Genomic DNA, 22,162 nt, shown 5'->3' with positions numbered 1-22,162 from the left:
CTCCTGGTTCTTGGGCTTAGTGGGTGCCAACACACACTCTCTACCGCCCTGAAGGCCTATGTCTATTATCCTCTTCACCATCTCTATCCCACCCTGCCCAGCAGAAGACCAAACCTTCCATTTCACTACTGAAACAGTCCTTCAGTCTGTCCCTTCTCCATCTGTACTACCCCTGCCTGATCCAGCTCACCGCCTCTGGTCTGGACCCTTTCCAACAACCTCATCATACTTGTCCGCCTCAAAGCTTTTTGGCATGTGACCAGCAAGTGATCCACTTAAACTGTAGATGTGACTGTATCCTGCCCTACTCAAACCTCTTCGATGTCTCCCACCAGCCCTACCACATCGCTAAGTGGGGGTGACCCTATACTCCGCAATCAACTGACATATTTAATGGTACTTGCTGTGAAGGGAATTTGGTCTCTAGGGTGATGTGCTCTCTTCCTTTTGGGCCTCTGGAACCCAGCGGTCAGTATCAGTTGACTCCGGAGTATATGTATTGACCACTGGGTTCCAGAGGTCCAAAAGAAAGAGAGCACATCACCCTAGAGACCAAATTCCCTTCACAGCAAGTACCGTTAAATACCTTTTTATGCTAAAACGCATATGCCGCATGAATATAATGATGACAGGAAAGGTTTTCACATACTAGTGGAAGGTCATTACACATGCCCAAACCTTCCTCCTCTCCAACACACACACATGCACACACACGCCTGTGAACACGGGCACATGTGACTCCTCTCTACTGTCCGGCAGGGAACCTGGAGGGAGTTTATAAGACACAGGCTTTTGGAAAATCAAGGCAAGCCTCTCACCTGGCATATAGGCCCCTCAATCTCACCACTGCCCATCCCAGCCTGGGGCCTTGGCCTCCAGGCCCACACGGTTTCTCCGCACCTGCCTTTGCTCAGGCTTTTTGGCCTGAGATGCTAAGTCTTTCCTCCACCTCCTCATCTAACTCCTACTTACTCTTCAAAACTCAATTTAGCCATCATCTCTTCCGGGAAGCCCTCCCAGACCTCTTCCTGGGTCTCCCATCAGGATCCCCACTCCCTGCATTCATCTTCATCCTTGTGACCCCATCTCTCTCCTACCTGCCCTATATAGACCTCTCCTATACAGACCACATCTGACCCATCTTTGTGTTCCCAGAACCATACACACGGCTGGGTGTATGGCGGCCTTTCAAGAATGCCGGCTGAAAGAAGGGGGGCCGGCAGAGACTCTGCAGCACTCAGAGCCTGAAGAGGCCATTTTCTACCTCACGTCAGTGACCACTCCACCCACCCCAGGCCCTGTGAGAGCCGGGCCCGCACCTCTCAGCCAGCGTCTGCTGCTCGTTGATCCCCACATTGAAGAGGACAGGTTGCACCCGCAGCAGCATGCCGCTCTGGATCTCCCGAGGCAGGGCGTCGAACAGCGGGCCCGGCAGAGGGATCCGCACGTTAAAGCCATCCCTGCAAAACAGGAAGACAGGCAGAGGGCGGGTGAGGGCTGTGACGGGGGAGAGGCAGGAGCAGAGGCGAGGGAGAAGAGGAAAACGGAGCTGGCCTCGACATGAGTGCCTATTGGGCTGTCTGGCTCAGTTGCTTCCCAAGAGCTGGTCGTGAGCCTTTAAAGGTCTGCAAAATTAATGTAGGAGACTATGATCCATGTCTTTAACTGAATGAGACACAACAAAACAAAAACGAAAAGCACGTCACATGGAAAGAACATAAATTAAAACAGTGCTGGTTCTGAGGATTAGAAAAAATCTTTCTACCGATTTCCCGTGATGACAGGCAGCATGTCAGTCGATGCATTAGAAGTGGCCTGAGTGACTTTGAAGGTCACGTTCCTCAGGTCCATGATTCCAAGGCTCATGTCCTCCAGCATGGCCAGCTCCTCACCTGGATGCAAGAGAGGGACACAAGGCTGTCAGGGAGAGGGGACCTGCCACTCTTCCCATGGGCTCAGCATGACCACAGAGCTGGTTACAGATGGCAGGTGACAGGATCAGGTGTGGCTGTGACCAGAGGGGGCCTCTCCACCAGCAGACTCACTTCTCCATGGGAAGTGCTGCTACTGAAACCCCATGGCCACGCTCATCAATGCCACTGGTGGAGACATGCACCACGTTCCTGACCCTCTCCTGGGGCCGGACAGTGTGGGTTGGCAAACCACATGCACAGAAGCTCAGGAGGCAGAGCTGGCACTTTGGAAGTGGACAGACAGCCACAGAGCACCATGTAGCCAGATCCTTCTACTCTGTGGGGCTTGGCACTTATTTGATGTCTTGTAACTCCAAAGATGGACAAATACTTCTAAAAAAAATTACCTATTTTTACCCTCTCAGAAGAAATAAACAGAAAATGAAAGTAGAAAGAATAGAGTCTTTTTTTGAGGTCAATTTGAAAATATCTATTTTTAAATTTTAAAATATTCCTACCCTTTGACCCAGAACCATCCCTTCTAACAAGGTAGTGGCTGCAGAAATGGGCTCACAAGCCACCAACACTCGCGGACCAAGACATATGGCAGTAGTGTTTTCTTAAGATTAATTCAGAAACAGGGCGCCTGGGTGGCTCAGTGGGTTAAGCCGCTGCCTTCGGCTCAGGTCATGATCTCAGGGTCCTGGGATCGAGTCCCGCGTCGGGCTCTCTGCTCCGCAGGGAGCCTGCTTCCCTCTCTCTCTCTCTCTGCCTGCCTCTCCGTCTACTTGTGATCTCTCTCTGTCAAATAAGTAAATAAAGATCTTTAAAAAAGATTAATTCAGAAACAGCCCACGTGCCTCACCAGAAATTACCACTTAAATAATTATCATCCCTCCTCAATTAGAAAGATTTTTGATTGTAACAACCACCACCAAGAAAACAAACGAAGCGGTGTGTGTGTAACTATGCAGGACTTTTGCTTGGTCCTGACATACAGTGATGATGTCTGGCTTTATTTTAATCAGCATGAGCTGTGTGCGTCATCAGAAAAACATTCAGGAAGGAAGAATGGGCCTCACGCACGTCCGAGTTGCTCCCGGACGCCGGGATCCCGGGGGCGCCCCTGGGGGCTCACCGTAGGTGCTAAGCAGGCTCTCGAACTGGGCCAGCAGCCCGATGGTGTAGAGCTGCCGCAGGAAGCCGTCGTCATGCAGGCAGTTCCTCAGCTTGATGATGAAGCCGCAGATGAGAGCAGTCAGCTGTGGGGGAGACACGAGGCGGGACTGTTGTCGGGGGGCAGACACCGCCTCACGAAGTGGTCCCCAGCCTGTGCCGTGCCCTTGGCCCTGAGCTTCTCTGCTTCTGCTGCTCTGGCTGGGCTGCAGCAGCATCCTTTCCCCCTCCTCCGTCTGGGGTGTGGGGTGTGCTCGGCTCTGAGGCCATGCAGGGCACAGCCACGGGAGGCTGCGCAGCACTCTTTACTTGCTGCTCCTGTTGCTCCCAAAGGCCAGTTTGGTTTTGGCTCAGCTTCCAAGCCAACTTGCCTGGGCTTACTCCTGGGCTAGAACCTTCTAGAAGCCCAGAATTCATTCCTCACAGTGAATAGGGCTTATATACTCACAGATCCAGACCAGCTCTGGCTGGAAACTGAAGAGACCACAACAAAGAACAGAAGTGCGAGAGAACACGGTCACCCTGCAAGTTACCGCAGGGGGAGATTTTCTGAGGGGATGGGCCGCCAGAACCTCAGAGAGCCAACCTGACCCTCTGTCACTGTTCACATTGCTAATGGGATAACTGGCACTTGCTAAACTTGTGACATTCACTTAAGTTCTTCCATTCTCCCAAATCACTACAATAGCTGTGCACAAGCAGCAGAACTAAGGCACAGACCGCACTGACAGCAACATCCCTCTCTCCCTCACTAAACTCCTTCCTGGAAAGAAAGGTGGCCATGAGGCCTGGGCCGGCCGGAACCCCACACGCCTCCGGCAGGAGCAGAGCATGCGCACAAGCCACCAGTGCCCGCCGCCTCCTCAGGGAGAAGCGTGGACTCAGGCCTTCTCTTAAACATATACTTCTCAAGTAGGATTGCTCCCTCCGGGTTGAAATCTAGACCTATTAAAGAAACTTAAGAACCACAGGCTGGAGAAAGTGTTGGCCATCCTTGGTTTTTTTCAACATGAAGTGAGAAGGATCTCCCAAGACTATTTTCTGAGGGCCAAGGAGCCCGCGGGCTCTTGCCCACCACTCCCGGGGCTTACCGTCTGGCAGAAGACCACATCACGGCGGTACTGCAGACTCAGGTACGTGGCTATGGTGGGGGCGCTGTCCTGCATAAGCAGGAACACCATCGCCTTCTTGGCCTTGTCGCTCATCATGGCCACGCAGTCTGTGAGGGTGGTCAGCAGGGGGTAAAGAGCCTCGCTCCATTCTCCTAGGCACCAGAAGGAGTCGTTTGAGAAGGAAGACCGTTAAGAGTCAGGTTCTAGAAGTTCAGCAAGTTATGTGCCCCGAATGCCCCGTGCCCCCTGCCTTCCCCCTCCCTACCCCCTCTGCATCTCCTAACTCTGCTTGGCTCAAGCTCTGGCCCAGGACTGGCACCGAGTTCTGCCTGGAACCACCCTGGTCTCCAACATTCTGGCTTGAAGCTTTTCCAGTAAATAAGCAACAGACCTCCTAGGGACCACTGAGGTAGGCCTGGTCTCCCTCACCTACTGGGGACAGTACTCATAAATGTTTAAGGTTATTCCTTTTGAGGAAAATGACAAAAAAGCCTCTGTGAGTCAAATGCAAGTCACTACTGTTCCATCACCCAGGGAGAGAATGGCCCCCAAGAAGTGACCTATCATCCTGCTTCTCTTGCCTTGGCTATTAATGCAGAGGCCCCCATCCTTTTCGAGCAAAGGACACCTCTATCCTTGTGCGGCTGTGTGTGGCTCACTTCCCACGTCTGGAGGAAAGGCTGTCCCACCCGGTGTCCCAGGTTTTCAGCTCTCAGAATATACCCCGTTTCTGCTCTCACATTCTTCACCACCCCTGACCTTCCTGCCTGGTGCCCTCTATTTCTGGTTTAGTTTTCTTTTAGGGATACTAGGAAATTGTGATCCCGTACCAAAACAATTTTTAAAAATAGAACCCCCGGGGTGGAAAAACAGAGTTAAAGGTATTTTGGGCTTTGGCTCTTTTTTGCCTTCCTATTTAAGAAGGTATTTAAAAGAGAGAAGACATGCACTCATCAGTTCTATTTATAATGGCTCATCAAGCCCAGAAATAGGCATTTAGCCACCACTACTGACTGAGCCCCCCAGGTGCAGCAAATGTGCCATGGGCAGGGAGTGGAGCCTCGACAGCATACGGCCCTTAGGAAGGGGTGCACGTTGCAGAACACCCACAGACATCACTGCACCAGGGAGAGGCCACAGGCCAGGTGGGCGGTATGGCCACCAGAGGGTAAGCTCAGTCTTAGATAAACAGAAGTGAAGAGCCACAGAGAAGGGAGACGGGCTCCACTCCTCTCAAACTATGTAAGTAGCACTTCATTGAGAAACATATTTAGAGAAAGGCCTAAAAGTTGCAAAAGGACTTAATACTCGGTGTTGGTTAATGCAGATTTTCGAGTATATGCAGCCACTCAAAATTTGGAAATGCTCTCACAGTGTGTGGACAACGATTTGTGTCTGTGATGCAAAAAAAAAAAAAAAAAAGAAAGGCGGGCTTAAATTTAGAAAGTCTGCAGCAGGAAGGTCTTAGCAAAGAAGTCATGATGACATAGGACACCGGACTGAGGAGTGGACAATATGAGTCTCGGGCCCCTGTTGCTGCTAAACAGTGGTGGCCACGGACAGGTCTCTTGACTCCTTGGCCATACAGGTCCTTTTCTGGGAAAATGGAAGAGCTCTGCTAGGTAACACCCAATCTCTTTCTTCCTCTAAAAAATCTCAGAGAAGAACTCTGTTCACACATGTAAGTTTTATTCAGCAGCAAGTATTAAAAAAGACCAATGGCAGCTTAGTTTTAATAGCCAAATAACTGGCGTTTCATTAACTAAGTTAGTCATTAACTAAGAAGTAAATGCTCATAAAGCAAGTGTTGGCAATTTTGCTTTGCTTTTCTACTTAACATGCATGTATATCAGTACATATGTAATTAATATGCATTTTAATCTGAAAATGATCAGAAAGTACAAGTGGTTTTTGATGACTAAGCAAATCTCCATGCAATACTTTTTGACTTTACCTACTTCTCTTTCAAAAAAAAAAAAAAAAAAAAAATCCATTTAAATATGACTTGTTTTTTTTCCATTAGGGGAAAAAAAGAAAAAACCCTGAAAAAAATTGGGAGTAAAGGAAGAATGGCTAAAAAGTGCTAAGAGCTTGTCCTGGAGAAAAGATGTGGGTCTGGGTGGGAGACCCATCTGCCATGTGCCCAGAGAAGGGCTTCAACATGTCTGGATGACTCCTGAGTTCAAGAAGAGTACCAACCACCGTGCACGTGCAAATATTTGCAACTATTTTCTCATTTAATCCACAGAGAGAGAAATATTAATATCGGTAAGAAAATAGCTCAGAGAGGTTAAGTGTCTTCCCAGACACACAAAAAGAATGAGCATTTCTATGTGTCTAACTTTAAACTCTATGTTATTTCTATTGTGTCAGACTGCTTCTGCCAAATAGACAGCAGGATTGGGGGGTGGAAATATATTTGGGGGGAAATATGAAGAAAAACAACATTTAGAAGTTTCCAGACAAAATGATTTTCAGAGACAGAAATGAGATTTCCAGGACCTAGCTGAGTAAAGATATTGGGAAGCTAGATTTGATAAAAGGGTCATATTCTGCTCCCTTTGTCAAGAAAGTCTTATTATGAAAAAACGAAACAAAACCCAGCTCAACTAAACAGCATCCTTAGTGATGTGGCTGATTCACTTTTGGGGGCAAGTTCCTTGTCTAGCTGCTAATCTGTCAATGCTTGACGACTGGTGGCCAATCCATGGACCACACATGCTACTTTGGGTAACTCTGAAGGACTTTTTCAAATCCATACTCTGCTCTTCCCCCCTCATTAACAGGGGAGGGAGGGAGAAAGACTGAGAAAGACTGAGAGAAAAAAAATGTGTGTGTGTGTGTATGTGTGTGTGTGTGTTGACTGAGATAAAATATAGCTCTCCAGGAAAAGCCAAAGGAACTCTTGGCAGGGGACCATTTTAGTCCACTGATATTAACTGAGGACAACCCAGCAGTGCTTCTAGAAATGACGTGGCTGGACTAAAATTCATGGGTGTTACAAGAGCTGAGAAGGTTTGCAGGGAGAGTTTGGTAAATCCCCACAGCACTGGTTTACTGCATTCTAGATATAAAATAGGTGTCTGGCTACCTCACATTTATATTCATTCAGAAATATGCAATCATCCAATCATCAGACTGACTGGGTAGTTGATTTGGGGGGGGGGGCGTAAGCAAAAGCATATATTTGGGGGTCTCATGCTCACTCTGGGGAACCCACAAGCCACGACCAGGAAACTCAACATGAACTAGAGCAGGGGTTGGCACCCTTTCTCTGTAAAAAGGCTAGATAGTAAATATTTTAGGCTTTGAGGATGATGGAATCCTTGTCACAACTGCTTGACTCTGGTGTTGCCCCACAAAAGCAGCCAGAGACAGCACGTGAATGAGTGGACATGATTGCCAATAAGATATAATTTACAAGAGGAGGCAGTGGACAGGACTTGGCTCAGAGCTGTAGGTGGCCAACCCCTGAACTAGAGCCATAGCCACTGACTCCTACATGCACGGGCAGCAGGGAGATTCCATTTTTAGCACTATCTCCAACTGAACCTGTTAGCAATGCCCAAGAACTCTAAGCTGCACCCAGACTCAGAAGAGAGGATGTTGTGTGATTGCGAATGCTGCATTTGGGTGGCTACAGCCCCTCCATGTAAGGCTCACATGTTCAGGTGCAATCACAGGAAGTGTTGTTTACAAAGACGCACTGCTCTGTATCAGGAAGTCCAACGCACCCATGGACATGAATCGTCTGAAAAGGTTTTAGGATGGGCAAGCAAGGAAAGTACCTGTGGTAGCCTACTTCAGGCCACCATCCCCAACCCAACTGGTTCCTCACCAGACCTAAGAGACGTTGCTAACTGCCTCAAAGGAAGAAACTCCTGAAATATTTTCCTAACTCTGGAAGCACAGGCAATCTTGGATAATTCCGCTACAAACACTACCTGAGGATTAAAAAAGCCATCTGCAGAAGCCTTGAATGGAAACCACGTACCTGGGCTGGACTCGTCAGGAGGGGGGCTGCAATCTGCACAGAAATGGAGGGCGACACGGATGATTAAGGAGCAGCACAAAGTTCAAACATGAACAACTCAGCACTTACAGCGACTGCGTCGGCAGCCGGCCGTAAGGTGGCTCAAATGAGCAGAGAAGAGGTCAGAGGCAGGCCTGCCCGCCTCTTCCCTGAGAAGTCCCACGCAGGCACCCGGCTGCTCTCAGGCAGCCGAGCCCTCTTGGTGGTAAACACTGACTGACTCACTGACTTGTTCACTCATGTTGCTAAGACTCTTGAGGTAAGCAAACTCAACATACTACAATGTGATTCAGTGCCCTCATTGATCACATTGCATGTGGTGGAGCACAAGTCATCTCCCAGCATCTGGAAGCACACTTGTAATGAGAGAGACTGACCAGCAAACTGATCAGAGCCCGTGGCCCTGCCTTGCGAGCGGAACCTGGGCTGCAGACTCACATGCTGAGACCCGAAGGTGAGGATCCCGTGATGAAACCAATATACCACCCTACATCTATGCCAATCTTAGAAATTTCAATCAAATTGAAAACTTTTATGATCTGGGGGAAGTCTAGAATTACAATGTCCCTCCAGGTCACTCAAAGAATGCCAATTTTAATTCAATTGCACTACGCTACTCCCATTTCAGCAAGTGAAGTACTCATTTCTATTTATATTTCCCTTAACAACTCTAAAATTCCTTGGTTAACTGGGTGTGCCATCTGGAGGAAAACAAGTCTGAAAAGGAGTCATTTTATGTCTGCAGGATACTGAAACGGGTAGTTTCAGAGCCCCCCAAAATAGCTGGAACCGGCTGAATAGAGATGTTTACAAACTGGATTGCCCAGAGGTGGAGGGGGCAAGGGATCCTTCCTCTTTAGTTATCTTTGGCAGTGACTTCTCCCACTGGCAAAGGGGACAGAACAGAGCAAATGAAAAGGCCCCTGTGAGCTTAAAACGTCAGCCTCTTCATTAGGCCCTAAATATGCTGAGACTGGCTCCCTAACAAAGAGAAAAATCCACAGTGATACAGGGCAGTGATTCTTAGACCTCTGTCCAACTAATCAGAATTACCCCAGGTCTTGAGAAACAAACAAACAAACAAAAACCCAGATTTCTGCCTCCCCATAACCTTTCCTCCAAAATTCTGAGTCTGAGGGAGGAGGAAGGTCGAGGGGCCTGTTTTCATGATCATCTGTGAAGATCCCAAATAGTTGTGAGCATCCCTGAAAAGGCACTGACAGTTAAACTCAGCTGGGTAAATTCAATCTCTCAATCAAAGCAGGGAATATGTGTGTGGGGTGGGTGGGGGTCTCCTTTGGTACTCTTGGACCAGTGGCTTGTACCTTCTCTGAGGCCATGGAGTCCCCTGAGATTTGATGACCTCTGTATACCTCCTCTCATCTTAGCACATAATCTCAGGGGGCATACGAACCTGGGGTGAATCCCCAGGTCTCAGGTTAAAACAACCTGGTCTGAAGTTTGTCTGAATGGCTCTTCAGAGATGAGAAGAGGATGAGTGCGTGCATAGCCAGGTCATGAATGCCACCAGATGGGGTGTGGGGCACTCGTGACTTGTGCGGAAAGCGGGAGAAGGAAGGAAAGGCTCCCAGAGCCTCTGTGGTTCCAGCTGGCAGGGACTTGTCAATGGGTCCCGCAGTGGTGTGTGTCTGCCAGGCAAGACTCTGAGTCCTGTGGGAGAGCAAGCTAGAAGGCAGGGGAGCTCCTGAGCAGAAGATGGACACCAAAAACCTAGCACAGTGTATATAGCTAGAATGAAAAGTCATGATGCCTCTCGAAGAGGCACAGAGTTCTCTGTGTATGGTAAGCTGGTGTGAACACAACCTGTTCATTAGGCTAAAACAACTGGCCCAGGAAGCTAGATGGTATGGAAAGTCATGCCAGAGCTGAGCTCTGGCCCTTGATGGTAAGAGACTGGGTAAAGAGCTTGCAGTCTCCAGTCTCCTTCTTTCTGATCCTCCTGATCACATCCAGCTCTGAACGGCTTCCTAGCTATGCTCACAATTTTTAAATTAAGGATCATCCACAGTTAATTTAGTGGCATACGGTTTCATACATTTCTTTGAGTACTGATCAGCCAAGTTAGACTCTCTCAAATGTATGCTTCATATTCCCATGACCACAACAGAACTGATTTGCATGGCAAACATAAGCCATACCCTAAATACCATAAATAAATGCTCATTTAAATAACTTGAAGGCTGAATTTAAATTGTCTACATTTGACCAATACAGGATGTTGCCTAGAAGGAAAGTGACATTTAACTTATGAATATAACAAAATATCTGATTAAAAAAACTCTCTCTGGCATTTTTTTAAAGCCCAATAAATTACTCTTTTTATATCTGCAGAAAAATTTTAAAATTACAAGCAAGACAATATTGAAGAGAAATGAGCAATGAGCTTTCAGATTTAAAAAAAACAAACATAATTTACATTAAAAAAATGAGAAGACAAACAGGACAAAACAGCTCCATGAAACCAGTCACAGGTTTGGGGAACTTAAACTAAAGTCCTTCACAGATGGAAGGGTGGAGGACGTGAACATTGCTGAATCAGAGGCTCAAGTGAAACCATGCCCTGGGAACAGACTGCAGGCAGATTGAAAAAGTGAAGGGCAGCTTACAAAGGAAGGATTTATCAAGAGGCTGTGATAAAGGAACACGCATCTGCCTTGAATGAAAGCTGTCCAACTCAGAAATGAAAAATCCTCGCTGTCTGAAGGCTAGCCTTCGCCCATCTGGGCCTTACTAACTACAGCTTCCCACTCCCAGAAGAGAGCAGTGGACGGACACCACAGCTAGGTCTGCAGCCACCTCAGCTACCTGGCCCATGATCCCCTCTGGCTCTCACAGCAAGACCTGGAAGGCCGCGACAGGCAGGGACCAAGGATGGGCTGGCAGAGAAAGCATGCATGCCCAGTTTTAAGGCTACATGATGGACAGATTGTCTGGTTGTGTTCCGTCTCCGCAGGCAAAAGACTATTTCTGAAACACGTTCCTGCAGGCCAACATCCTACCATCTACTGAGAACCCTGCCTTGGGGGCAGTACCAACCGGAGGAACCTATCTCAGCCCCAGGAGTGGGTTCCCCCATCTGACTGAGTGACCCACAAGTGCCACGGCAACGTCCCCTACTGGGTAACAGCACCCCCAGCTGATGACAACCAGCCTCTAGACAAGTCTGCCGAGCCTGCTAACAGCTCTCATCCAGCTGTGTCCCTGCATGAGTCACCTTTTCCTTGACTCTCCCACCTCCTAATGCAATCAGCAATCTCAGGAGAAAAGCATCTGCGTTTTGGCCGCCTTCGGGTTCTCAGATTGCTTTACGAACCAGAACAGCCAGAGAGCCCCACCCTGACGGGCAGGGAGACCCAAGATGGCCTTAAGAATCTGCCTTTGCTGGACACACAGATTTGCACATGGCTCCCCATGCGTGGACCACGGGGGCTTCTGCCCTCCCTGCCCGCTTCTCCGTGCACTGTGACCTCCAGCTCTGCCTGACAGCCCTCCCTGCAGTCTGTATGGAGGGAAGAGGTCATGGAATCAGACACAGAGAGACAGACAGACGCAGTGCGAGGTGGAGGCAGCATTAATGGGCGGTGTGGACGCATACGCACGTGTGGTTGGGTGAGGATGGCATGCGGGTGAGGATGGCATCGAGCAGATGGCAGAGGGGCATGGCGAGGAGGGGACATCGCAGAAGGGGTCTTCCGGTTTGATCCAGTAGGCGTGGCTGTCCCGGTTACCTTTCTTGCTGGTACAGCTGCCCGCGCAAGGGAAGACATCCTCACAGCCCTCGCCATGCAGGCGCTCCTTCTGCAGCAGCTTGTCCACCCGCTGAATGATGCACTCCAGGCTCTTGTCCACATTCAGCCACACTTTCTCCTTCCAAACCGAAAGGGTGCATTGGGGTCAGCTCTCCCTACTGGAAAAGCAGAACAGAACACAACCCCTTTCCCTGCCCCCCAAGCCCCCTCCCCACATACACATACACACTGACTCCCCTACTCTGGGCCACTGTGATCATTAAAATACCACGAATTTAGAAATATCAAGATTAATTCAATATTCCCTATTACTGCTATATTTGTTTTTCAAAATACAGATCAATGTACTGCGCTCATTGTTTTTAAAGTCAGAGACACGTTTGCTAGTAACCATCACAGAGGCTGGACAAGACTTCCCAGTGCCTTCCAGAGCTGGCAGACAGACCACAGGGCCCAGGGGGCCAGCACGTCCCTCCTCCCTCTGCTGCAGACCTCCTACAGAGAGGACTGAGACACAGAGAGGACTGAGGGAAGGTAATGGGAGGTAATGGGAGCAGTTGATCACTTCAGATGGGGGCAGTGGGGAGGTGGGGAGGCAGGGCTGGGAGCGGTCTGCAGAAACCCACCCAGAATACAGGACACCAGGGCAGGGCTGGAGGAGCCTTCGCTGCTGACTAAAAACTCAGTGCCTCACAGAAAAATGCCTCCAAGCAGTAGTCCTAAGAAATGACAAAAATGAGTTGTGTGATGTGTCACTCCCTCAGGAGAGACAGAGGCGGCTCTCAGGGCCACTGTGTCAGGAAGCAGGAGGCAACGCGGACCATGTCAGGGGTAGCATCTCCAGACTCCTCCCCACGCCACCAAATACAAATGGCCCTGGAAGGGCTAACTGTGTGGAGAGCTTTGAGGAAGCAGGGGGCCTGGCTGGTCTTGAGTAGACAGTGACAGGAGACAGGCTGCCAGCAAGGCAAGGGCTCTGTGGAGAACATCACCCCTTTCACCACCAAGTCTAGCCCGAGCCTGGCCTGTAGCAGCCCTGCCCCTCAGACGGACACAGGGTGTGAAAATGCCATCTCCCTCCCTCAATCAGGGGGCCCAAGCGCTGTCTGGCAAGGAGACTCGGAGCTTGTCCACCAAGCAGCCAACCTGTTAGGTACCCCTTGGTGGGGGAGAGGGGCTGGCCGGAGGCTTTGAATTTTTCAACCCAGGCCCAATGGCAGAACGGGGGCCACAGGCAGCAGACTCACCCACTCCTCCTCGTGCCAGTCCACCTGCAGAGAAGAACGGCTGTTCCTCCCCGTCCACCTGGCCATGAGGGTGTCCTGGTCGTTCCTAAGCATCACCTGCTCCTCCTCACTCGACGTTGGGGAGGCCTTGGAGGCAATGTAGTCGGGCCGTGCTGCATTCAGCCCATGGATGGAGTTGGCCAGCAGTTTGCAGTCACACACGGTGACCAGCTGCCGGGTCTGCAGTACACACAAACCAGAGCTGCTGAGCCTCCAGGCAAGGGGCTGCAAGGCAGGCTGTCTCTGAGAGCTCAGGAGCAGACCCAAGGCCCAGATGGGCACCCGTCTCCATAGGGCAGGAGCCCTTGGGATGGCTGAGTTCAAAGACTCCCACAAAAAGAGTGGAGGAAACAGGGAGAATGAGGGAAGTTGAGAAATCTCTGACATTCTTCCATCCCTGCCCGCCTCTGAGCCGGATGTGACTCGAGGCAGGGCCTGGAGGGAGCCCAGTGTCCTTGCCTTCACTGACTTCTTGGGCCATCCTTTCCAGTTCCAGGGGATAGGCAGGAATTTGAGGCGATCACTTAAGTCTTATCTTTTTGCAGCTAATACTTAAAGCCCTGGACTCTGGGCAGTGGGGCTCTCAGCACAGCACTGTGGTTCTGGGGAATTCTGTATGCAGCAGGAATTCTGGGGCTCATAATTTTCCTTCTGATAACATCATCTTTATTTTCCAAATGGATCTAGTTTCCAGCCCTTGATCTCTTGGCTGAGTGAACACATGTGAAGGATATAACACATTCTGATCAGGAAGAGCACCTCACCCCAGCAAAGTGGGTGTGAGTGGGGAAGTGTGATCAGAATCTCTGTATGTGTGTGCGTGTGTGTGTGTGTGCACACACATGCGTGCGGAGAGACTGAGTAATGTGAAAAAGCATCATCCATCAAAATGATCTGATATATCTAACGTCCCAGTATAGACCAATATTTATATATTTATTTACATATCTATATCTGTATATGCATTTTAAGATTTATTTATTTGAGAGAGAGAGAAAGGGAGAGAGTAGGGGCACACACATGCCGAAGTGGGGCAAAGGGCAGAGGGAGAGAGAGAATCCCAAGCAGACCTCCCCCCACTGAATGCAGAGCCTGACATGGGGCTTGATCCCAGAACCGTGAGATCGTGACCTGAGCCAAAAATCAAGAGTTGGATCCCTAACTGACTGAGTCACCCAGGTGTCCCTGTTTATTTTTAATAAGGATCAAGTAACAGCCAACTAAAAAATGGCTTATTGATTACGTGTAAGCCAAGGAAGCTATATTTCCTTTATTGTATGTCTGTACAATAACTCAGCTTCTTTTTTCAAATTCCAAGTTAATAAAAATTGGCAAAAAATGCACTGAGTAGTCAGTTGCTAAGAAAGCTGCAGAACTATCTCAGCCTCCACAGTTAAGCTGATGGACTTGAGGGATGACACATCTGCATGAAGCAGCAGCTGGAAGTCCCCCGCCCTGGGTGCTGTCCGTGGCCTGCCCTCATCCGGCTCTGTGACCACAGGGCAATCACCAAACCACCCTGGGCCTCTGGCAGAACTAAACCTAAAACTAGATCTTCAAGGTCATCCCAATGTCACCTTTTGTAGGGACGGCTCTAAGCACATGGGGTGTCCAAAGGTTTCCGGAAACCCATGGGAGCCCCCATCTCACATGTAGCAGGGGGTGTCTCCTACCTTGTCAGCAAGGATGGCAAGGGTCCTTTCGAGGCCAGTGGCAGACCTGTCCTTAGCCGCCCTTGAGAGCCGCTCTGCATAGTAACTCACTTGGGTTTTCAGGGTATTGATCTGGGCAATGATCTCCTTGGCTCTGATGATGTCCTGTGGTATGTAGATTATGGACTGGCAGCTGGATGGTGTACTAGAAAGGATAAGAACAGATTCTAAGGGGTTTTCTCAAATCCATGAGGATGGCAGCAGCCTCCCAAGCAACCCCAGCCCACAACCAACATTAAGTAAAGCATTCTGATACTCAGTGATGTTCTCCTAAGCTAGTCTAGCTATTAATGGGCAAAAGTAAATTTCAAGATTCTTTCTGTCTATATGGTAGAGGGCTTGAAATAGCAAAACACAGTGAAGTCTTTTGTCTCTATTTGTAGGTGTCTGTATTCTTACATAAATGCATAAACAGATACTGAATCCAATAATCACCCGAATGCTCATAACATTTCACCTGAGAACCTCGCCTGTCAACTTATCCGCGGCACGGGAGGGGAGGCACGGGGTGTGCTAATCTCAGAAGGGGTCAGTGTATCTCGGGGAAGGCAGACTGCCATGGATGCCAGACTTTCCACAAGAAACCTGTTTCTCCGTTGGGCCAATCTTCAAACTTTCCATGCACATACACGTAGTTCTCTCTCCTCAGACCTCTGACCCCGACAACTAGACTTCCTTCTCCAGCACTTCTCTACTTTGAAAAATAATGTTCCATCAGATGAAGAAGAGGTGAAGAACGTGCCAAGTCAGAGGCCAGGTGTGGCCACCTCAAGAGTTTTGAACACCTGGTTCTTCCTCCTCCCCTCATCCACCAAGCCATGTGTGATCTTAGGATTGAGGTCAGAGCTACAGGCCAGCCCCTGTGCATTACAAACACCAGTGACCGGAGAACCGACTCTGCGTCCTGGCTGTGTGGGGCCTGGCTAATGCGTTTGGCCATTCTAGATGGAGATGATACATCCAAGTCTCTAGGCCAAGATCCTCATTCAATATAATAGTATAAATGTAGGTTTTAGACCATCTGAGGAAGCCAAGGAAAGCACAGAGTGTAAGGCCCCAGTGATGATGTCTCCTGCAATCTGAACTTGTGAGCTCTAGCTGGAATGGGAGTCTCAGCCTTCACTGGTCCCCTCAAAGAGCTGCCCTCTGAGTTTTGGAGATGAGGGAGAAGGTGGAGGAGCACAACCTCTATCACCTCTCTTGGAGAGGAGGACTTGAGACCCTTCCCTGCTGGGCTTTTTGGACCCTGAAGGCAGGCCCCCAAGAAACCTCCATTGACAGACTATGGTATAAACATGCAAAACCCAAAAACCAAAGCATCCCAGAAAGAAAAACACCCCAAGCCCACACACCACAATAAAACACGATGGATTTGCCAGAAGCCCATGCAGCAGACCGCAACCAAGCCTGCGTGATCTGAGAAGTAATTTCACAGCACAACGTGCACACGACTACTTTCCAATCTGCAATCACTCTTCCAAATGAATAGCTGCCATTTGACAATTGAGTCTTAGAAACACAATCTCAAACAGGATTGTTAAAGATCTGTCCTTCCCTGGCCCCAATCTCTAGTGCTTCCTATAGATATATGCATGTGTATGTAGATGGCTGTGTACACTTTGACCAGTACACACAGTCTCCCAAGCCCGACGGAGAGCACCGCCTTCTACTCACCTTGTGTTCTTACAGGTCATGTTCTAATAACAGGAATCTGGGACTTACACACAGGAAGCACACGGCAGGGGGAGGGGTGTGGAAGAGTACATTTCAAAGAGCTGTTAGGGGATGATGGCGAATATACAAGCATGTGTGCTCAGTCCTAGTCCTAGAAATGGGGAAAGCCCAAGAGGTCTCAGCACGTCCTGCTGTCCCCATCTCAGGCAGGGCCCTGCCATGGCCCTGAGCCTCCCCAGCTCTGAGATGGCACAGTTCGAGAGGGCTGGAGGTGCTTCTGGGGCCTATCACCAAGCAAAATGCCCCTGCAGAACCCTGGCTGTCACCTGAGCAAGCATGCTGGGCACGACTGGGGAGGGCCCGGGGCAGCTGGGGGGACACCAGGCTGCAGATACAGTGCTTTTTAGCTGCCAGCTAATTCTTTGGTAGGAAAAGTCCCTTGGTTATATTAATTCTTGCGTTGCCCTCAGGGGGAAAACTGGCCCAAGGAACAGTGTTTTAAAAATCTGCATAAATTATATTCATGAGAAATGGAAGCTGGCTTCACTCCCATAAGACGGGACGGTAAGGTGAAAACTGAAGGCCTAAGATTCTTATAAAATAAGCCAGCAAGGGATTCCCGACCCCGCCACTGGGTGGACTTGAAATCCCAGCACCTGGCAACTTGTCCAGCCTGGGAGAAAACAGGGTCCTCTCTCAGAGTGCGCCCAGCAAGAAGCTGCTGCCAGATTTGGAAGGTAAAATGGGACACTGGACATGGGCTATTCATTATCAAAGAACGTTGCAGTTGGAAGAGAGAATTCTGTCTACGAGGCTATAAACCAGGGGCCGCCGGTGGCACCGAGGGCCGAAGCACCTCACAGAGGAGGGGACAGCACAGGCTTTCTCTACAGGAGAGCAAGACCCCAACAGACACTCTCTCCACAGACAGAAAACTCACCAACACTCCTCAAAACTGCTAAAGAAAAGAACCAAAACGAAATATTAGCAGTTAGCAAACACCAAAGGCAAAACAAAAAATTAAAAAGCCAAGTTATCTTTTGTCAAAATCTTTGGAATTATGTGTTGAGGTACCCACTACAGGAACCATAAAACTTAGGAGCTCATTCATCAGAGCAACGTCCGCGTCTGTACGCAAGCCCCAGGGAGACATGCCGCCTGTGGGCCAAGTTATGTCTGCATTTAAAGTACAATTCAAATAATGAAAATCATTTCTATGGGTGGCTTTATAACATTGGTAGGAAATTAAAGAAAGACTTATATTATTCATCTGAAAAATACTCCAGAGGCATTGTGGAAGTAAAGAGATCTGAAGTCAACATACGGGGTAGTCAGGTATTCACATCTGGACCTTTGTGAGACAGTGACAGCCAGTGGTGCCCCTCCTGATGGGCTTTCCCCTCCAGGGCCCCCATGGCATCCTCCAGTCTCCCACTCACACCCCCACACAGCCAAACGCAATGGAGTGACAGACACGTGCTCTCTTGGCTGGCTGTGCAGGGCTGTGGGGAGCATAGGAAGCTGCCTCTTCATCGTAATCCCCAGGGAACAGCAGAGTCAGTGACTCCTCAGGTGGGTCTGGCTTGTCTGGGTGGGGAAGACACCCTTGATGGGATCCATCTAGCTAAGTGGGCTATTTGGGGGCCTCCCTAGGATGCTGCCCCGACCTTCCGGCTGAAATTCCTCCTCCTAACCGCTGGCCACTTCTGGTTCTTCCTCCTGCTGCCTCCAGGGCTCACTTGGCTCCGGGACCCCTGTGCACACATCTGAGCCATAATGTCTCATAGAGCACCCTCTTCCACCTGCAGGCTCACTCCTCCAGCCTCGCTCCATGGGCAGAAAAGTTCCTAGCTGCATCTCTGATCCCCTTGGCCCAGTGAACTGCCACTGTCCCTGACCTTCCGCCCCCTCCTTGATCTGATCTTCGGGCAGTTTTCTCAAGCTGCGTTCTGACTTCTGGCCATGACAGCACAGAGCCTCTGATTCCCTGGCAGGTGCTAGAGCTCTCCACCTGGCCGCCTTGTCGATTCCCTTGAAGCCTCCTGGGCCTTGGCTTCAACTCTCCTCCAGCTGTTCCATTCTCCATTGCCAAGTCCCACACTTTCAACTCTACATTCTGCAGAGCTGATCGACAGTATCTTCAGCTTGTTTCCTCACTCCTCCGGGATCTCTCTGCACCCCACCTTCTAGGACTCCCTGCCTGGTCTGGCCTTTGGATCTCCACAACCTAGCGCCATCAACGTTCTCTTCCCAACAGTTCTTTACTGTCGTCATCCCCATCAGCCTGAACACATAATCAAGCAATGACCATTCTCCCCAGGCAGACACCTACGTGCTATTTCCTCTACTCCATGGTCCACGGATCTCACAGGACCATCTACTCTCGTCGCCCCTACTTCTCACACTTGCCTCCCTCATCTATTTAAATCTTGACGGGTGACATTCTGGAAGATCACCAATGCCTCCCACATATCCAACACAACAGCTGAGGTTTATGGCTCTCTCTCCGTCACCCCTGCTCCAGGCATGGCACGGCTTGCTCCAAATGCTGCTATGAACTTGTCTGCTCCCAGGAAAGACTGGGAGGCCCTTGGGGCCAGGCTTACCTGTCACCCCTGCGTTCCTGGACATCAGCGTGTGGCCCTGCACTGAGCAGGCTGCCAGCAAGGCCAGCCCTCCCGCTCAGCTCCTGTCCTCAAGCACCATGCCTCATGCCTCCACCACACCTCCCGGCATGCTCCACGAGGCCCTTCTCCAACTGCCCACCTGGCCATTCCCTGTTCGGACTGCAGCTCCCCTCCCACCCCCACCCCACTCCAGCTTTCCTAAAACCGAAATGTCTACCCCTGCAGTCCTTTCAGGAAAGGCAGCAATCTCCTGTAGGCTTCACACTTTGTGGCATTCAACACAGACCACACACGTGGCATGACAAACCAGGGGCTCTACGGGACAGCTGAGCCAGCGGAGAGTCCACACGGGCTACCCACCCCCCAGGGGGATTTCGATCTGCGGCTCACTTGCAAGGTCAGGACCACTTATCAGGTGCCTTCCTCACTCCCCAGCTCAGTCGCACACACAAAAGCACAGGGGCCACAAGGCAGCTCCTCCCGCCACACAAAAGCACATCGGATGGCTGGATGTTTTGCTGTCACGTTTTGATTTTTTTTTTTTTTTAACCTAGGCAGCACCAGACAGCTGTACAAGGTCCACGGACACCCTCCAAGTACTTACTGCTTCTTGGTCTCTTCGAATTTGTGCAGCTTTTTGCGGAGACCTCCTGACTTAAAACCTTGGCAGTGTGCTGCTGGCGCTCCGATGGTGACGATGTCATAGTTCTGATCTGAATGACAGAAAGCTCTCCTCCGTTACTCTGGGCTCAGGCCTGTGGACAAGCCAGCTACAGGGATATGCACGCAACTCTGGGACCCTGCCCCTCCAGCCCATTTCCAAGCAGCCTGTTCCCCCAGTCCCAAAGCCTGGACTGTCTGCGGGCCCCCGGAGCCCAGCATCATGATCTCGGGGGGTATGGGGTTCCTACACCTCTCCAGATAAGGCCACAAAGGGCCGAAGGCAATCACTGGCAATACTCAGACTGCATCCTCCTTGGGAAGGAGAACTGACAGGTGACTTGCTGCCACAGAAACACAAAGGGAAGCTGGAGGAAGGATGGACGAGGGGAAGGGACAAAGGGAGGGGAAAAGTCTAGGGAACAGAGACCTTACGGAGGTCCTGTGCCACGTCTCTTATCTGAGCTGCCAGAAGCACACAGGGAAGGCTGCGCACGTGTGGGGCAGCCTGGGGACCAAGCACACAGGGAGAAAGGAAGTCAAGTGTGATTTAGCAAGAGGAACAGAAGAATAGTTACCTGACCCCCCATCGTCTTGAACTCTCATCCTCTGTATGTGCAAGTTTGTGGGAACAAATTCTAACTTTTTATCTGCTTTCAAACTGCTCGCTTTAAACGAGGGACCTAAGAAACAATACGAGAAAACAAGGACCGTTGACATGTATGCTGCATTCAGGAATGGCGAGTAGGACAGTAAATTCTGAGGAAGCGGCTTCCTGTAAGCAGGTATGTGCTAGTGGTGGCCAAGGAAATTCTGAGGTGCCTGTGAGTACATTTTGTCTCCAGATGGCAGGCTGGGTCAAACACTGGAGGGTGGGCAGCCCACTGGCCAGAAGACTGGTTTTAGGGGCTCAGCTGGTGAGCAGGGCCAGGTAGGAGCAGCTTCAGAAGGCTATGGTTACCAGCGCCCCCATGACTCATCTCTCAAATGAGAAGTCTGACATAAAAACTGATTTTGTGCAACACGATGTCAGCACTGCTATAAAAAGCAAATGGGCCCATGCCAGGGTCTGCCTGTTCCAACCCTGGAGACCGCCAGCATGTAAGATCGAAGAAACTGGTTCAGTAAGAGCAACACGTCTCAAGTCCACAAAGAGATGAAAAGGTCTGCTCATTACCTCAGATCTATCAGGACGAACAAATGCTATATGGCATGGATCCTGGCCCTCTGAAACACATACCTAAACGTGTTCCCTTGATTCTACTCAGGGGGTTAAGGAGAGTGGATGATGTTTTATAACTGATATCTGCAATCTTGTTTCTACGATCAGAATCCAACACTAATTAAGAACTACATGCTTAGAAAAGGAAGGGACTGCAGATTAACTGACGATCAGAAGAAAAAATAAACTTTCTCTCTAGTGATAAAAGGCAAATCATACCAGCATACAAAATGCAGAACAACCACTGTCTGCTTTGCATTTTGTGCTAGGAGACTGCCCTCCAGGGCCTGATATGTACAGGGGGCCCAGAGATCAGCAGTAGTGGCACCCAGGGAGCCTGATGAAAATGTAGGATGCTAGATCTGCACTGTAGCAAGATCTTCAGGGACCAGGATGCATACTGACAGCTGAGATGCTCTGCTCTGGAAAACCCAAGCTCATGTGGGTTTCCTGTTTCCCCAGATAACAGGTATCCAGCATGGGTAGGTCCCTAAGTCTCTTCGGCTACACGCTGCCAATACACTTAAGCCTGCCCTTCAGATTCAAACCAAACCCAATGGCACCATCATCTTGTCCTCATAACTGCATGTGGCTTCTTCTCAGCCAAGTTCATGGACAGGTTCATTCGTTCTGTAGCAAAACCTTAATATGAAGGACTTACGTTTTCTCTTAACCCTGAAATCCATAATGTAGTTGGGGGTGGGGGAAGAAAGAATCTGAAGATAGAGAATAAAGTAACAAAAAATAAAAAAATCTATTCTATTTAGGAATAAAAAGGGAGTAAGTTAAGAGAAGTCTTCTAAATCTATCCCTTGAGTATTCTGAAAATCAAACTGGATTTTTCAAGAAGAAATATAAGATGTCTATACTTCACTTTCTCTTTTGAGCCTAAAATGGAGCACTCCACTCAATCTGGATATTCAATAGAGGACTGTTGAATGTTTAAACTGGGAAATCTAGGAAACCACTCTGTGTCA

At 49.7% G+C, this 22,162-nt stretch overlaps 1 protein-coding gene across 3 annotated transcripts in view; it reads right to left on the bottom strand.

Moving 5' to 3' along the window:
* LOC111155844 (inositol polyphosphate-4-phosphatase type I A) overlaps positions 1-22,162 on the bottom strand; it is a 127,864-nt gene that overhangs the window by 17,593 nt on the left and 88,109 nt on the right. Inside the window, exons 12-22 of one of the 3 annotated variants that reach the window (XM_022516268.1) lie at positions 20,542-20,646; positions 19,908-20,016; positions 17,617-17,634; positions 14,964-15,147; positions 13,252-13,470; positions 11,984-12,122; positions 8,196-8,228; positions 4,181-4,353; positions 3,052-3,175; positions 1,766-1,892; positions 1,320-1,460 (exon numbers count right to left, since the gene is read on the bottom strand). In XM_022516268.1, coding sequence (XP_022371976.1) covers positions 1,320-1,460; positions 1,766-1,892; positions 3,052-3,175; positions 4,181-4,353; positions 8,196-8,228; positions 11,984-12,122; positions 13,252-13,470; positions 14,964-15,147; positions 17,617-17,634; positions 19,908-20,016; positions 20,542-20,646 — 1,372 coding nt within the window. Of the gene's footprint in view, positions 1-1,319; positions 1,461-1,765; positions 1,893-3,051; positions 3,176-4,180; positions 4,354-8,195; positions 8,229-11,854; positions 12,123-13,251; positions 13,471-14,963; positions 15,148-17,616; positions 17,635-19,907; positions 20,017-20,541; positions 20,647-22,162 lie in introns of all 3 variants that reach the window. The other 2 variants (XM_022516267.1, XM_022516269.1) reach the window with 2 other exon arrangements.

Source organism: Enhydra lutris, unplaced genomic scaffold (genome assembly GCF_002288905.1).
Source record: "Enhydra lutris kenyoni isolate GAN:26980312 unplaced genomic scaffold, ASM228890v2 scaffoldscaffold44, whole genome shotgun sequence".
Lineage (NCBI taxonomy): Eukaryota > Metazoa > Chordata > Mammalia > Carnivora > Mustelidae > Enhydra > Enhydra lutris.
The sequence above is the reverse complement of the archived record's forward strand: the minus strand, read 5'-3'. Positions and strand labels throughout refer to the sequence as shown.